Source organism: Caloenas nicobarica, chromosome 3, assembly GCF_036013445.1.
Source record: "Caloenas nicobarica isolate bCalNic1 chromosome 3, bCalNic1.hap1, whole genome shotgun sequence".
Taxonomy (NCBI): Eukaryota; Metazoa; Chordata; class Aves; order Columbiformes; family Columbidae; genus Caloenas; species Caloenas nicobarica.
Genome location: NC_088247.1, coordinates 110,809,350 through 110,825,545, shown reverse-complemented (window position 1 = coordinate 110,825,545; position 16,196 = coordinate 110,809,350). Strand labels below are relative to the sequence as shown.

The 16,196-nt window shown below is 38.3% G+C and overlaps 1 protein-coding gene across 5 annotated transcripts in view; it reads left to right on the top strand.

Annotated features, from left to right (window-relative positions):
• SOS1 (SOS Ras/Rac guanine nucleotide exchange factor 1) overlaps positions 1 to 14,256 on the top strand; it is a 50,795-nt gene extending 36,539 nt beyond the window's left edge. For 4 of the 5 annotated variants that reach the window (XM_065630777.1, XM_065630780.1, XM_065630779.1 and 1 more), the window contains 12 exons: positions 3,145 to 3,226; positions 3,630 to 3,752; positions 4,279 to 4,382; positions 5,596 to 5,818; positions 6,482 to 6,601; positions 6,906 to 7,068; positions 7,422 to 7,539; positions 8,890 to 9,062; positions 10,009 to 10,125; positions 10,284 to 10,548; positions 11,609 to 11,727; positions 13,084 to 14,256. In XM_065630777.1, the coding sequence (XP_065486849.1) occupies positions 3,145 to 3,226; positions 3,630 to 3,752; positions 4,279 to 4,382; positions 5,596 to 5,818; positions 6,482 to 6,601; positions 6,906 to 7,068; positions 7,422 to 7,539; positions 8,890 to 9,062; positions 10,009 to 10,125; positions 10,284 to 10,548; positions 11,609 to 11,727; positions 13,084 to 13,578 (2,102 nt within the window). In that variant the 3' untranslated portion in view covers positions 13,579 to 14,256. The remainder of the gene's footprint in view (positions 1 to 3,144; positions 3,227 to 3,629; positions 3,753 to 4,278; positions 4,383 to 5,595; positions 5,819 to 6,481; positions 6,602 to 6,905; positions 7,069 to 7,421; positions 7,540 to 8,889; positions 9,063 to 10,008; positions 10,126 to 10,283; positions 10,549 to 11,608; positions 11,728 to 13,083) is intronic. The other variant, XM_065630778.1, reaches the window with a different exon arrangement.
• Positions 14,257 to 16,196: the final 1,940 nt, after the last annotated feature.

Below are 16,196 nucleotides of genomic sequence, written 5' to 3'. Positions count from 1 at the left end.
ATTTGAATCTCTGCTTGTAACAGCCCCTTTTTAATAAAACTTTAAGTAGATTGCTTGAAGCCTGACATTGTAGGTATGACCAAACTATTGAGTGACAAAACTGAGAACATGGGTCCTGCGAGACAGGCTGAAAGACTTTGACCAGAAAAATAAAAATGGTGGTCTCATTTTGTATTTAGCCTGTCTTCGTAGCCTTAAAAATCTTAGTGCAACATACGTGTACCTGATGCTGAATTGCTAGGTTGCATGTCATTTCTCAACACCCTTATCTTTCATTCTGTACCTTCTGTTTTATAACCGCTTTTCTGGGAGGAAAAATGTCATCATTCTAACCATTCGGTGCTGTCTTTTCCAGGGGAACAAAGAAATAGAAATATAGTGACTTGGCCAAAAATGCTCTGTTGTACAGGAAACGAGGTCCATTTACTATGTAAATCATTCAGTGTTTGATGCATTTTATGAGGTGCAGTGAGTAGGGCAACAGCTTTCCATAGTAACCCTTTAGCTCTTTCATACACCTGTCAGTTTTGTTCAAGGCTTCTGTTTTGCTTGGAGATGTGGGAAGATGAGTACTCTGGTGTTATCTAGACAAACAGCTACAGACTATAGAAATTATTTTCTTGACCTACATAGGATTACGTATGCATGATTGTATTCTTAAAATAATTTATTGACTTTAATTTATATGCCAGAATAGCAAGCCCTTCCTTTTCGAGGCAACTCTTCTCAAATGTAATGCGACTGGTTATGGCAGCCCTTCATCTGACAGTCTAAAGACAGTGTTTACTCTAGCTGCGACTCTTCTCTAGGTTTTTATCTTTGTCAGTCAAATACTGTAAGAAATAATTACGGATATCATTGTAGAGGTGGCACCAGTTTGTTTTAAGTAGCTGAAGAGCAATTTAGTTAGTTGCTTATGCACAATCCTCTGTTTTGCCCAGCTCTAGTGAAGCGGCGCCGCCAAGGGTAGGAGGCATCCAGGACAGAGGGACAGCTCTGGTGGCCACCCGGCTGCAAGGTGCAGCAGACTGTCCAAACCGTCCTGTGCTGGCGCAGCAAAATAGGGAGAAATCTCCTCTGCATCTTTCTGTCTATTTTTACATGAGAGAAACTGCCCTTTGATTAGAAATTCAGGTTCTGACCCTATTTGTGTATTTTGGTGGGTTTTACTTGTTCTAATGTGTTTCTGTGTTCCTTATCTCCTCCTTTGCTTGATTCTTGTTTAAGAGCAGCTGGGTTAGGTGGTACCAAGATTTGAAAGTCGTGGCAATTTTTTTTCTCTATAAGGCAGTGCTCTTCTATTTTTAAAGCTTTGATATGTTAAGAGTGCTTGTGCGTCATTGTAGTGTCCGTTTCCCTTCTTGAGGAATTCAAGAGTGATTATTTATAAATTCTTGTAGAACAAGTTATTGTTCTTTTTTAGCTTTCAAATTGGCTGTGTTGAAGAGAGAATTATCACGAGCAGACATCCTGACTGACTAGTGTTGTTTGCGTTTTTTAACACTTGCTCATATATTGTAGACTATTTTGAGTTACAGATTTTACTAGTAAGATAACAAGATTAGATTCGATTTTCTTATCTACTTCATTTGAATTTCAATATGTATTGTGGATTTAAACTCAGACCCTACCTGTAAATAACAATAGCTATGACTCAGAGCTTGCAGTGATCTGAAAATGTTAATTGCTATGAAGGCTTTCTTTTCCATGTAGACAAAATCTATTTATGGTGGATGTGGTGTACAGAATGCAAGCTGTGGAAACATGAATTACTGTGCTTACTTCTGCAGTTGTTTTTTAGGACAACAAAAATTGTGTATTTTCATGATGAGGATGATGGGGACAGGGATGACATTGTTCTTGCAAAAGGATTTGGAGCTTTGCCTTTGAAAACAATTCTAGGCTGTGCAGTTTCAAGGAGAATTGGGAGAGGCGTTATGATAAGAAAAATGGAGTAATGAAGGCCAAAGAAATGGTAAATCAGAATAGACAGTTGTTTTAGAAATCGGAATTGGCGTACAACAGAAATGCAAGGAAATGCTGTGTTATACAATACACGGTCAATCTGTGCAACGCATCACAATAAACTGCTGCCGAAGTGAGGAGCTGAGTAGGGGCTAAGGTAGAACGTTCTTTCAAATGGACAAGGTGCTGTTAAGGAGGATTTTTAAAAAGCTCCTAAAACCCCATATTCCAGGAAACATGTCCAAGGGCTTAATATAGTGTTAGGTCAAATAACGCAGGCATTTTTTTCTTCATTGCAGCCTGTAGGAATTCCTGCTTCAAGTCCTGTGTGCTCCTCTTCAGCTACTCTGTGTTAGATAAATTACCAATTGGGGTTTGTTTTTAAAATCTGTATATGGATGTAATATGCAAAGCCATTGCAACCCACTCATTAATTTTTTCCAGTGATAACAATGTTAACCTTGTTTCTGGCCAGCACTGTGCAGTGCCAGTGCTGTCACTGCATTTCCTCATACCTGAAAACAAAGGGGCTTGCTTTTGTAGTTAAGGGAGACACTTTGGTTTTCTGTTTTGAATACTTGCTTGTTTTGAAAATGCATTTGAATATTTAAATGAGCTCATATGTAATTAGTCAATTTAAATGAATCTGTTACTTTTCCTGAAATGAAATAAGTTTAACCTCAAAGTATAACTGCCAGTTAGCTGCAAAAATATCTAGCCTGCCGTAACCACAGCTGGTTATCAGGAGCACCAGTTTAGGGAAAACATTCTCCCCTTGAAGAGGTCATTTCTATCCAATGCAAAGTCACTTGCTGTGTCTTTTAAGTTACCTTGTCCTGATCATTGTCAAAACCAAAGTTGTTTACTAGATGGCTCATAAATAAAATCATCTACTTATTATTTTCAAAGTTGTTGAAAAAGAATGCAATCTTTTAATAACTGAACAGAAAGAAAAAAAGGTTTTGCATTTTCAACAGAATAAAATTTGGTATTGAGTTCTGCTTTGTATTGCTATTTTAAGAGGTTCAGAATTGTTACCAAAGCAACTTGATTGACATCATCTTCTATATAAATTGATAGGCTGACATCCTTAATTTTAAAGGACACTTAAAGTTATTTTAAAGTATAGAAAAAATTAGGTAATTGCTGACATGAACATAACATTATTCTTTGTCTTAGATCCCAACTTTGTTCGGACTTTTCTCACAACATATAGATCCTTCTGTAAACCTCAAGAGTTGCTGAGTCTGCTAATAGAAAGGTATGCCGCTGTTCAAAATATTGTTCGTATGAAGTGTAAATTAAAAATACTTGGAGTAGAGCTTGTAAAATTACTGTTTTCCAGTTGGTTTTTATCCACTCCAAACACTTTTTTAAAAGTTGTCAGATTCAAGGATTGCAAGTAAAATGTGTAAGCTATATCCAGAAGCTTTAGAATTGTTTAGGTAGCTCCAGTAACTTCTAGTATCCCGCTGTTTTGTCTTTGAAATCTGTATTATTATTGAATTTAGCAAATCTTCTGATGTGCTTACCAAGATGTAAGATTCCGATGTGTGGAAACGTTCTGAACTTGACATTATCTTTAATTAACATTTTATTCTTACATGCTGTGAGCAAGATTAGCGTAATAGGAGCCTAGTCCTTATACCCATCTTCTGTGCTAGATTTGAAATTCCAGAGCCTGAGCCAACAGAAGCTGATCGTATTGCTATGGAGAACGGAGACCAGCCTATTAGTGCTGAGTTAAAAAGATTCAGGAAAGAGTACATTCAGCCTGTGCAGCTACGGTGAGTATTGCATCCATCTGAGCCAGACTAGCTTCCTTTAAGTCTTCTGAAGTACCATCTTTTGGATGCAGTGGCTCTTGGTGGTACCTTTCTTGCAGGAGCTTCGATAAAGAACATGCCTGGGCAGTCAGGCATTTTGACTTTGCTACTTGAAAACCTGGTGGGAATTTGAATTAATTGCACGAAAAGCCTTAGGAAAGGCTTGTGCTGAGTTTTAGACTATTAATGTGGAAATTAGTTTCTTACACTCACCATTTTTTAATCTGTGTTTCTACAAGGCTTTACAGCATGTGTGCCACAAAGATGTAGGCAGAGAACATTTTAGATAATGTTCTTTTTATGAACAATAGTGTTACTCTGACTTGTTTAAATTTAAAGTAGAAAAATGCTTACAGCTGGTTGCTGGTGAAATGCAGACAGTAGAATAATTGCATTTAGTCTGATTCTGATATTCCCGTGAGCCCTCACCTACTAAAAGCTTTGAAATGCTAGACATAGAGTGCTTACTTATCCTTTGCTTTTGCAGAGTATTAAATGTATGTCGACACTGGGTAGAACACCACTTCTATGACTTTGAAAGAGATGCTGATCTTCTGCATCGTTTGGAGGAATTCATTGGAACAGTAAGAGGTACTTACGTTTTTTTAAGTGCTGGCATTTATTAGAAAACCTCCCTTTTTAAAGGTATGGAATGGGATCACTTTTCCTTTCACTGAGCAGATAAAAAAACCCAGGACTGACTGCTTACTAAATACTTCACAAAGATCATAATCCTAAATTATAAATAAATAAGAACACAACAAACCACCAACCAAACAAAACAAAGTAATGATGACAACAACAAAAAACCCCCCACACACAGCCCCAAGCACTATTATTCTAAATCTGGCCCCTGTTCAGAAGAATGAATGTTATTTACATCCTGATAAATAAGTGTTGGCCTTGTTATAAAGGGACTGAAATAATCCAAAATAATAACAACTAAGTAATGAACAGGACAGAATAATTGTTTGTTTGCCTTCTTAAACTATACACAGGGGTAATTTTTCTAAAAGTTTGATGGTAGAAACTACCATTTCTTTGAAGCAAGGGTTTTCCAGCTATTTCTCAGTGCATATTAGACCTGTAGAACACCTTCCAGTCGTGATTGTACAGATCTTTACTGTTCCCTTGTAATAAAAACTGAGACAGCTACAGGAGCAGTTTGTAGGAAAATATTCTGTTAGAGAAGTATTTAATGGTTATTTAGCAATTAAAAAGAAGGGGGAAGATGAGCCAGCTAGTTTAATGTGGATTACTGGTAAATTTTCAATGGACTTGCCATCTCATGCGTGAAATTCTTCAGGTGTAGAGTTAAACAGGAGTTTGGCCTTTGGGTTTTATTCTGAGTTTTGATGCTAAATTCAGTAAAGGAAGAAGCTTCTCCCTGTTTATTATTTTGCCCTCCTATGTTATCTGAGGTAAGCATGTACTCTTGCCCAAAGTATAAAGTTCAGGGTTTTTACAGAAGTGCATTTCGGGCAAAAGAAGGTTAGTTCCCATTGTAAACTCAGAAGAGAAAGAAAAACACTTGATTTGGAGCAGGAGCCTAATTTGGGTGTTCTGAATTGTGCTTTGGCAAACTCGGTGTGCTCAGCATTGCCTGTTGGGGAACTCTTCTTTATATGTTTGAATGCTTTGAGACTTGTGTGAGAATACCACTTAATGCACTTCTAAAGAATATACAGTTGCTTTAATTTAGTAGGTTTTGGGTTTAAGTCCAAAGATTTCTAAATTATACTAACGTCTTTGGTGGAAAAACAGTATTAAGAGTAACTAAATAGTAGTTTTCTCTCTATGCCAGGGAAAGCCATGAAGAAATGGGTTGAATCGATCACAAAGATAATAAATCGGAAAAAGCAGGCACAAGCCATTGGGCCAAGTCACAACATTACTTTTGAGAGCCCACCTCCGGCAATTGAATGGCACATAAGCAAACCAGGACACACAGAGACTTTTGACTTGCTCACTTTGCATCCAATAGAAATTGCTCGGCAGCTCACTTTACTTGAGTCAGATTTTTACAGGTAACTTTCTTCCATTGAAAAACACATGACACAAACAAATATTCTCCAGCATGAAATTGTTTCTGCGGGCCCCTGCTGTGAACCCCCACGGTATGTCAAGGGACTTTACCAGTGCTGTATATTAATTGCTATTAAAAAAAAAAAATCTGAAAAACAGTATTTGTCTTATTCTCTCCAAGTTAATGTGCAGTACATGTGACTGGTGCATACTGTTAATTGCATTGTTCTGCAGGTTTCTCTTCATATTTTATGAGTAGATCAACCTTTGAGAAGTACAAACATTAAATCAGTTTTCTTCGTATCCTAGTTTGTGAAGCAAATTATGGACCATATCAGATCTCACCAGCTGTCTGTGAGAGGTTCTTCAGGTGTTGGAAGCTCGCATGTTATTATGGTGAATGAGATGTAGACTTCATTCTTCATTTAGATGGACTGAGATGGTTAATAGTCACATAAATTAAGAAATATTTAAACACTAAAAAAGAAGCATAGAAGTAACAGTCACTTAGTCATGTGCGGATCCTAACATTATAAAAGAGAAGTGATACCTTAAGAATTTATTTCAAAATATTAATTCCAAATTGACTGGAAATAAAGAGTTTTGGGAAAATAATATCTTCTTTCATGCTTTTAGTTACATTTTTGATGCATCTACTTTTCTAGAGCTGTGCAGCCATCTGAATTAGTTGGAAGTGTGTGGACAAAGGAAGATAAAGAAATTAATTCTCCCAACCTTCTCAAAATGATAAGGCATACAACTAACCTCACTTTGTGGTTTGAAAAGTAAGTGACTTTCCTGAATCTGCACCTACTCCATTTCTGGACATTTACAGTCCATTCAGAAGTATACTGTGCAAAATTCTGTTGTGGGAGAATTCCAGTTTTAAGTTATGATTAGATGCTACAACTGGTCCCTGCAAGAATGTTATCAGCTTTTTATTCTCAGAACGTTTTCAGATATTTTTTTCTCTAAATGTTTTCAAAACTTTGATAAATTTTTCATATTTGTTTTTGCTACAATTTAATATTTGAATTTGGAAAACTCATCAATGCTTTAATACAAAATCAAATGTTCTTGTGTATTTAGATGCATTGTAGAAACAGAAAACCTAGAGGAAAGAGTAATTGTAGTGAGCCGGATAATTGAGATCCTGCAAGTTTTTCAAGAGCTAAACAACTTTAATGGTGTCCTTGAGATTGTCAGTGCTATGAACTCTGCAGCAGTGTATAGGTTGGATCACACATTTGAGGTACAGTGAAATGTTTTCAATTTTTGGTATGGAAGTGTAATGCAGTGCACCTTATCTACGCTAAAAGCCTGTCTTTTCACTAAACGTATCTTTCAAAGCAGCAGCAAGGAAAGTAAATCCCCCAACAAATGAATCCATTGGGGTGTATAGTAGAGAGGGGTTTTTTCTTGGTTTCAGAAGCAAGAGATCAATCCTCACTTAGGCAGAAAAAGGCAGCAAGATCCTGAGATGGTGGTACACTGCCCTCATGGTCACTGACTTAAATATTAGTGGGAGACCATTACTCTCAGTATTGTTGCTGGGCTACACCTTTACCTGTCTTTCCAAACAACCTGTTTCATCTCTCTTTTTAGCAAATTCCAAGTCGCCAGAAGAAGATTTTAGAAGAAGCTTATGAGTTAAGTGAGGATCATTACAAGAAATACTTGGCAAAGCTCAGGTCCATAAATCCCCCTTGTGTGCCTTTTTTTGGTAAGTACATTTGATTTGAATGAGCTGTATCATGCATAAAAATTTGGAAAATATTGAGCTAGGGCACTAAACAAAGTATGAACAATAGTGAGAAACCAGTTTCAATAGGACAGTTGGGTTTGAATTTCAGGTGCCCAGACATCAATTGTACATATGTGAAAAAATAAAGTGATGAATTGCAGTTGTTATTTGCAGTAAAAATAAATGTCTGTGATATCTTGTTTACATATTTACTCATTTTTATTTTGAATGTGGTTTAAACTGTGTTGTGACCATAAACGACTTAAATGGAAGGTGATCACATTAGAAATACTACTGCCATTGGCTAGTAGAGAAAGAAGGCGCCCCTTCCCCATCAAGAATTCCAAGAAATAAATGTAGAGTATTAATTTTTATAGTTTCTTATAACTAGAGTCTTATTTCTATTGAAAAGTCTTATTTCTCTAAAGACAGAGTTTGAGAAAGAAGCCTGTTCTTTACCAACAAACTTAACAGTTCTCCTTTGAAGCAGATTGCTTGGCATTTCTGATGTTTAGTGAAGCACCTGGCATTCCTGTTCTTCAGCGAGCTATTAATACTTGGATGTTTCCTGCAGATGGGTTCCAACTCTGGACCTTGCACTTGTCCAGCATAAGCTTCAGGCCAAAACTGAAAGAAAATAGTGTTGATGGCTTTTTGTGGCCTTCTATAGATTGGGGGAAGATAGACTCCAGAGCTCTGCAAAGGAAGAGAAGACCAACTAAGAAACCTTCTGTCCTACTTCATAGATGTGTAGAGTTTAACAGGATCACACGTGAACAGCCTCAGTTATTTCTCTTAAGTTGTACTTGGACAAGTCATAATGACAGTTCCAGATATGTTATCTGTAGACTTGAGAGCCCTCTTTTCTTTCTAATCTTCAAATGATTTGATGCTCTTATGAAGCCAGGAATGGAGAGTGGAACAGAAGAATAAAACCTGAAAATAATTTTTTGGAGCTTAGCTGGAGTCTCTAATGGAGTAGAGCTGAATTGAGGCAGAACAGTTGAGAGAAAGAGTTGAGTGTACTCCTGTCTTGCAAAATGCTGGTAGTGTTCAGTTGTTTGAGCTTCATGAACAACAAAAAGATGCATAGAGTTTGAGATTTTGATGTGAAAAAGGCAGCTTTCTGGAAAATGCATATTAAAATGTTTAAATTGTTCCCTTATTTGAAAGTTAGGTGCGATTCTCTTATTGAGCCTGACAAAGACTTTTTCTGAATAGTTATAGAGTACATAAATTAAATTCTTTAAGAATTCTTTATATTCCAGACATGTGACTTCTTCCTTGTTTTGTACTATGTATTGAGAACCTCTTCTGTGTGCTCTTTAGGAATTTACTTAACTAACATTTTGAAAACAGAAGAAGGCAACCCTGAATTTCTAAAGCGACATGGGAAAGAACTTATAAACTTCAGCAAGAGAAGAAAGGTAGCTGAAATAACAGGAGAGATTCAGCAGTACCAGAACCAGCCATATTGTTTAAGAGTGGAATTTGACATCAGGGTAAGTGACATTATTTCCTTGAGTCCATGCACTGAGCTACTTTTGTGGTGATTCTGTCAGCTGATAGACCATAAGGATAGACTGAATTAATGTAGATTCAATCAGGCTGAATCAGAGACAAGCAGAAGGCCTGCAATAAAACCTCTCAAGTCTCACCGTAAGGAAGGGCAGAAAACTCAGTGCTTGCAATTTGGTGGGTTTTGGTTTGTTTTCCCTAGCTCTTGGGATGTTGGTAGATAAATCTTCTAACTGATCAGTGTTAAACAGGAATAGAAACTACCAGATTCTCCATGTCCGTCCCTGAGTTGTGTTTGTTTGTCCAGTGAGCCCAGTTGTCTTTTTCCTCCTTTGTTACACTGCCTTTGTTTCCAGGTTTACCTGATAGCACTGCGTTTACATCATGTGTTGACAGCCACGATGCTCATATTTTTCTTTCTCCTGGCATTTGTTCTCCTTGCTCTGTGGTGTTCTCTAGGCAGCCCTTTCTCTGCTTTCCTTTTTCTTTTTTTTGGTATCTTTTGAGCTATATGCTTTTAGAGAGTCATAGGACAGTTTATTTTAAGAGATTCTGCAAGATTTTCTTTTGTTATTTGTTCGGAGGGTTTGGCAGAATGCCTTGTGAGAACAGTCTTCCCTGCAACAGTGTAAAGATGGACTACATACAGCTTCTTCTGAAGGTGTTTGAATTAACCTGGTCTGATTTTTGCACTGCAGAAAGTATTTAGGATACTGGCACCATTGGTTTTCAGGCCAAGCATAGCAGTAGCAATTCTCAGCAAAGGGCTGCCAACAAACAGATTTAATAACCTAAAAATCTATCATTACTTCTGACTCCAGCATTTTCTCTCTTCTCTGGAACAGCTGGAATAATTTCTGTAGTAGAAACAAACACTACTAAGCTACTAAGAAGCTTAGCTGACAAGTTTTCTACGTTCTTGTATTTCAGAGATTTTTTGAAAACCTGAATCCAATGGGAAACAGCATGGAGACAGAATTTACAGATTATCTGTTCAACAAGTCACTAGAGATAGAGCCACGAAATGTCAAGCCTCCACCAAGATTTGTTAGTATTCAATGTTTTTATTTTTCAAAACATGCTTACATTTGTTTTTCACAGATAGCAGAAGTAATTTTAAATCTCTAACTTCATAAATACAAAGTTACATTTAGGTGATCTTGTGACCTTTTGATTTTGTTTGATATTATCTATTGTCATTTCAGCCAAAAAAATACAGCTATCCTCTCAAGTCCCCAGGTGTTCGTCCCTCTAATCCAAGGCCAGGTACCATGAGACATCCTACACCCCTGCAACAGGAGCCAAGGAAAATTAGTTACAGCCGTATCCCAGAGAGCGAGACTGAAACTACAGCATCTGCACCAAACTCTCCCCGAACGCCTCTGACCCCTCCCCCTGCTTCTGCCACATCAAGTACTACAGATGCCTGCAGTGTGTTTGACTCGGATCCTTCAAGTCCTTTTCATGCAAGTAGGTGCTAATAGACAGTCTACCAAGAATGTGCGTATTAGATTTTGTGGTGTTGAAGAGCTGAAATCTTGTTTGGTTTTCTAAGGTGACTATAGAAATAGTTGCATTTGTCTCTTTGTGGCAACAAAAACTTTAAGTTTTATTCCTTCTTTTTTGATAATTTTTTATCGTAGAGGGAGAAACTGAACAGAATTAAGTGTGTTACAGAGAGTCTTTTTGGAGAAACATTGAAACAGAAGGCCGAGATATGTCTCTACTGCTCATGTGTCCCAAACCAACATTTATGGGATTTGCAGCCATATGGTGGATGTATCAGTGCCTATCTGTCTGATGGTGAATGATGAGAATAAAAATGCATGTTTTGTGAGTGCCTCATTCTGCTCTCTGCCATTCCGGATTGGTTTCAGTGCACATGGATGGTTTTCTCACGGAACTTAAAATCAGTGTTTCCCTGCTTTAAATCCATCAGGACCCATCCACACCTATTTTTCTTCAGTCTTCACCAGCATACAAGGAAGCTCATATTTTATGGTGTGCTTTTAGGAGTTTATAGTGCACATAGCCTCCTTTCATGTATGAGGGCTTTCAAAGGAAATACAAAGTTAGTCCTGTGTTCAGCTGGTTGCCATAAGGAGGTGAAATGACTTGCTAAAAGCAGAAGTTGCTTAGCAGAGCAGTGACATTGCCGAGTGTCCAAGCTAGGTCTCTGGAAGAGATACCTTCAGAAGAAGGTATTTCTTCATTGGTGGATTGGCCCATCAACTGCAGGTACAGGATATTGTTTTAGTGCTGTTGTGATACAAGAACAACTTTGTGGTTTTGTTCTCAAGGATTACTTAATGTGTGGGAACTGATAGCCACAGAGATGATTGCAGCTCCGAAAAGTAGCAACTGCAAGTTAGAGGGTTGTTTTGTTGTCTTTCTTTAAGACCTTCATGATTCATGCTTCTTTTTATGAGCGATTACTTTATTTATGACAGCTTTACTGGCAGCAATAAAGGAAATACACCAAGTCAAACAAAAGTTCATCATTGTTGGTTTTTTTGTTCATGTCCACTAGGATCTGCTTCTGTGTCATCCATAAACTTTACTAAAAATTCAGATGAAACTCATATCCCCCCTCCAGTTCCTCCACGAAGACGACCAGAGTCTGCCCCAGCTGAATCCTCCCCATCAAAAGTAAGTAAGGAGCAAAGAGGGCATTTTTTCTGGGAGCAGGGGGCACGGTATGGTAGAAAAGTAACTTGTAAAGATAGTACATGTATTTTTGAAGCAGCAAATGTGAAAGAGTAAAGAGCCATGTATTTCAAGCCATCACAGCTCTGTCTCATTATGTCCTGATCCCAAACAAACAAAAATTAACAGATGGCACCTAAATTTAGGGTTAGAAATGTCTCTTGTCCACTACGCTCAGGCCCTCGCATTGCTTGTGAGAACTTGAGGCTTCAGGCAGATGTTTCCCTCTGTGATAACTGTCCCAGTGTATCATTTTTGGGGTATATGAGTGAGGGTAAAGAACTGAATAGTCATAAAGGAAAGTGATGTACACAGCTCAGTCCTCCAGATTCATTGGAATATTTGACTCTGATGCTGTAGTGCTCAGTGCTTTCTTTCCCTTCTTGATTAACTGTTCTGCCTGCCTGCTGGAGCCATTACTACATTTTCCTTTTGCATTTGTCTGGCATTTGGGATCTGACCCAGCCTTCGTTGCAGACAATGTCACATGTCTCTTTCAGTGGGAGTTGGTTCGTGACTTCAGTGAATTGGGTGGATTTGAAAATGCCACTCAAAATTACTTCGGAGCGTGTATGTCTTTGAAGAGGGCTAGTATATGGCTCTTCAGCAAGTTGTTTTCACACTACAGGTGACTGTGCTGTCAGCCAGCAGAGTTTAACACATCTGCTCCTACCAAAATGTAATTGTAAACATCACATGCATGATAGGGTGTTGGAGATCAATTACCCTGTCACTGTGGTCTGCAGCTTGGGAACTGTTCAATAGTTGTGACTACTTAATCCCATCTTCTGAGCATAGTTGATTTTTTTCCGCCCTCCTCCACCCTGTTCAGCACCATCTACCTCTCCCTTTTCCTCGTTCTCTTGGAGAAATATCTCGTGTTATTACCCACCCCAAGTGCTTGTTACTAGTGAGGTGGTGGAAGATACCCAGACCGGGAACTAGCATGGAAATTGTTGCTTTGGCCATTCTTTGCCTTGCCTTTGTCCCTCTCTGTGCACCTTCATTCCTTCCGTCCTTGGCTGTTAACTTATGTATTGATATATCCCTGCTTTCCACTTGCAAATCCAGTCTCTGTCTTTTCTGTCTGCATCACTCTGAAAAACATGTTTTTCAGGTGTTGCTACTCCATTTTGCTTCCTTACTTCCCATCTTCATTCTGCACCTGCTTGCTGTCCCTCCTCTTTAACTGGATAAGAGCAACCTGCAGAGCAGGAGCTCCGCTTCCATTTCACAGCAGAGTCCGGTTTTTTACTGCCACTCTAAAATTCTATTCAACAAAATGTTTGTTTACCTCAGATTACTTCTGTGCACCTGGACAGCCCACCAGCCATCCCTCCTAGGCAACCAACCTCTAAAGTGTATTCACCAAGGTACTCAGTGCCTGACCGGACCTGCATCTCTGACCCCCCTGAAAGTCCTCCTTTGTTACCACCACGAGAACCTGTGCGAACTCCAGATGTTTTCTCTAGTTCACCACTACACCTCCAGCCTCCACCACTGGGGAGAAAAAGCGAACTTGGTAACACCTTTTTCCCAAACAGTCCGTCTCCATTTACTCCCCCTCCTCCTCAAATACCTTCACCACACGTAGCACGGAGGCATCTTCCATCACCACCTCTGATACCACAAGATGTAGACCTCCATTCTGTTGCTGGACCACCTGTTCCTCCACGACAAAGCACTTCACAACATATCCCAAAGCTTCCTCCAAAAACTTACAAAAGGGAGCACACACACCCATCGATGCATCGAGACGGACCACCGTTGCTGGAGAATGCCCACTCCTCCTGAACTGTCTCATGCTTTGGGAGTCGCGTTTTCCTGGTGCTGCATCTGTTGCTGGCAATGGATGCGCTGAACGTGGTGGTGCCAAGGAGTTGTGATGTGTATGCCAAACACTAAAAACTCTCCAATAGATTGGAAATGCAGTGTACAGAAACGGAATTGCAAAAACAGACGTTCTGTTGGAAACACTGGTTAACTTTCTATTCTTGTTTTAGTATGCAGGACATTGTTCTAAAGTAATTAGACAACTGATTGTACCAGAAAACAGACTTGAGGGACTACTTTGGCCAATTAGCAGAGACTGTGTTTGTGTAATGATCAATAATGTCCAGTACAGGAAGGAAAACAGTCTTGTATCCATCAGTTCCATACAGTGGCACAGTTTTTGGAATGAAAACATTATGCACTTTTTTTAAATCTCAAACGGGGAACTTTGTATCCTTCTTAATTTTTCTTTGCTTTACTCCCTGCTTTAAAATACCTTCCTAAAATTATGAGAAGGACTGTGAGGAAGATCTGTGGTACCTAACCAAGCTAGAATTAAGGCAAAGCACTGTATTGTGGTCCTGTTTACAAGTTGTTACAATGAGTAGTGGGGGGTACCAAGGCTTCACCAAAGAGGTACTTTATTATTATTTTCTGAAATATTATGGTGCCAGTTCAAAAATAAATTTTTGCCAGGAAGCATAATGTCTAATTATTGCTTTCTTTAGATAGACCAGATGAAAGTCTTACATCATTAAGATGACAGCATTTTTTTTTTTTAAAAAGCAGCACTATCATCTGAAGACTGTTAATCTTTGCTAGATTATGTCACGTTCTTTTTAAGGTTTACTGATAATCCATTTCATGGCTAGTAGCTATTTTTCAGTCATGCCATGAAAACAGTCACTTGTGAAAAGGAGCACTCACTTGTCAACTTCCATAACTATTGTCGTGTTTTACTAACAGTAGATTAATCCGCATACATAGAATTGCCTTGCAGTTGCATAAATCATGTGTATATAGTGAATGTTGCATAAATATACTTGCAGATTGTTTTTAATTTAATTGAAATAAAGATACAGATATGTTTGGCCGACATATGCTAAATTATTACATGGACAAATGTACAACTCAGTTTTTCAGTTAAATACCAAAGGAGATAAAAGCACATGTTGTGGTACATATTTTTCCTAGTTCAGTGTATGTATTTTAGTAATAAGAGTCTAAAGAGAAGTTGGTTTTGGTATATGTTACAAAGTAATAATTTATTAATATTTGAGAAGCTGGGTTACTCCCAAATTGAATTATTATGTTATAAAAAACTTCTCACACCTCCTGTATGACACTTGTTAGAAAAATTCAAATTTATTAATCTTTACAGTAGCTTTCTATGTCCAAAATACACATGACAGAACATGTACTGGTCTAAGTATCATGACATGGATTATTCCTAAACCTGTGTACTACTCTTCAATTCTAGACGATGACAGTAATGCTTGGCAGTTATTGAAGAAATTAAGCTCTCTGATCTCTACTACACTATGTATGTGAAGCATAAAGTATCTCATCTTCAGTTAATATGGCTCATGGGTCAAAGTAGAATTCTACCACATTTCCTCTTTGGAAGAAGAATACGTTTCAGCACCTTGGAAAGCTCTATCATTAGAGATGGTGTTGGTTGAATGGTGATAGAAATAACTTTTTTTAATGCTTTCTGCAATGCCATTTATCAGTGACCCTTCATCCTTTAGTGTGGTCATTACATTTCAGAAAGTGTTCTGGTTTCATCAACAAGAATGACAATTTTCGTCATAGTCAAATGTTGAAATTTGTCAGTTGTTTATTTTCTTGATGTATTTGCAATGTTGTTTTGAAATATTTTCCTGGCAAAAGAAGGAAGAGTGAAGATCTCTAAACCTTGTTTCAGCGGAGAACATGATGTGGGAGCTTTGTAAAAACCCTCAAGCTACAGGAGGCGTGATTTAAGTTATCAAGTCTTTGGATATCAATACCATGATGGGCATGCTGTTGGCAATGTCATCTAAATTATTAGCTTACTGGTGGATTACCAGGGAAAACTCCTTGAATTTAGACTTGGTGTGTCTTCTGTATACTCTTGTCTGTGCTATTTTGCGGCCAAGGCAGACCACGCAGAAGGAATGATCCAGTGGTTAAGTTGGTCAGCTAGAAGGAGAGATCTCACATGGGTCCTGCTAATCAACAGGTTTCTTGAATTGTCAGTAGGTCTGTTTCCCTTTCTGAAATGGGGGAAGCTGTTTTGCATCTTTGTGGTTGAGGATAAAAGTCCTTTACTGGTGAAGTACTTGAAAAATAGATGATAATGGTCACCATGCAAGAACATAACCTGAATGTGCTTTGGAGACCAGCAGATTGGGTCAGTCACAATCATGGTGTTGACTCAGCTGCAAACAGGGAAGACAGGGTGAGAATCAAACCTGTTGTATTTAGGAGTTTTGACTACAACTGCTAAGCCACTGGCTTGTCAAAGGACAACTTTGTTTACGTTAAAAATTATTTAATCTGGAATTACTTCTTATTTTGACCATGTTTACATTAGTGAAATTATTTTTCACATAGAAAGTCTCCTTGGTAAAATGACCCTGGATGGTCTGGTGTGT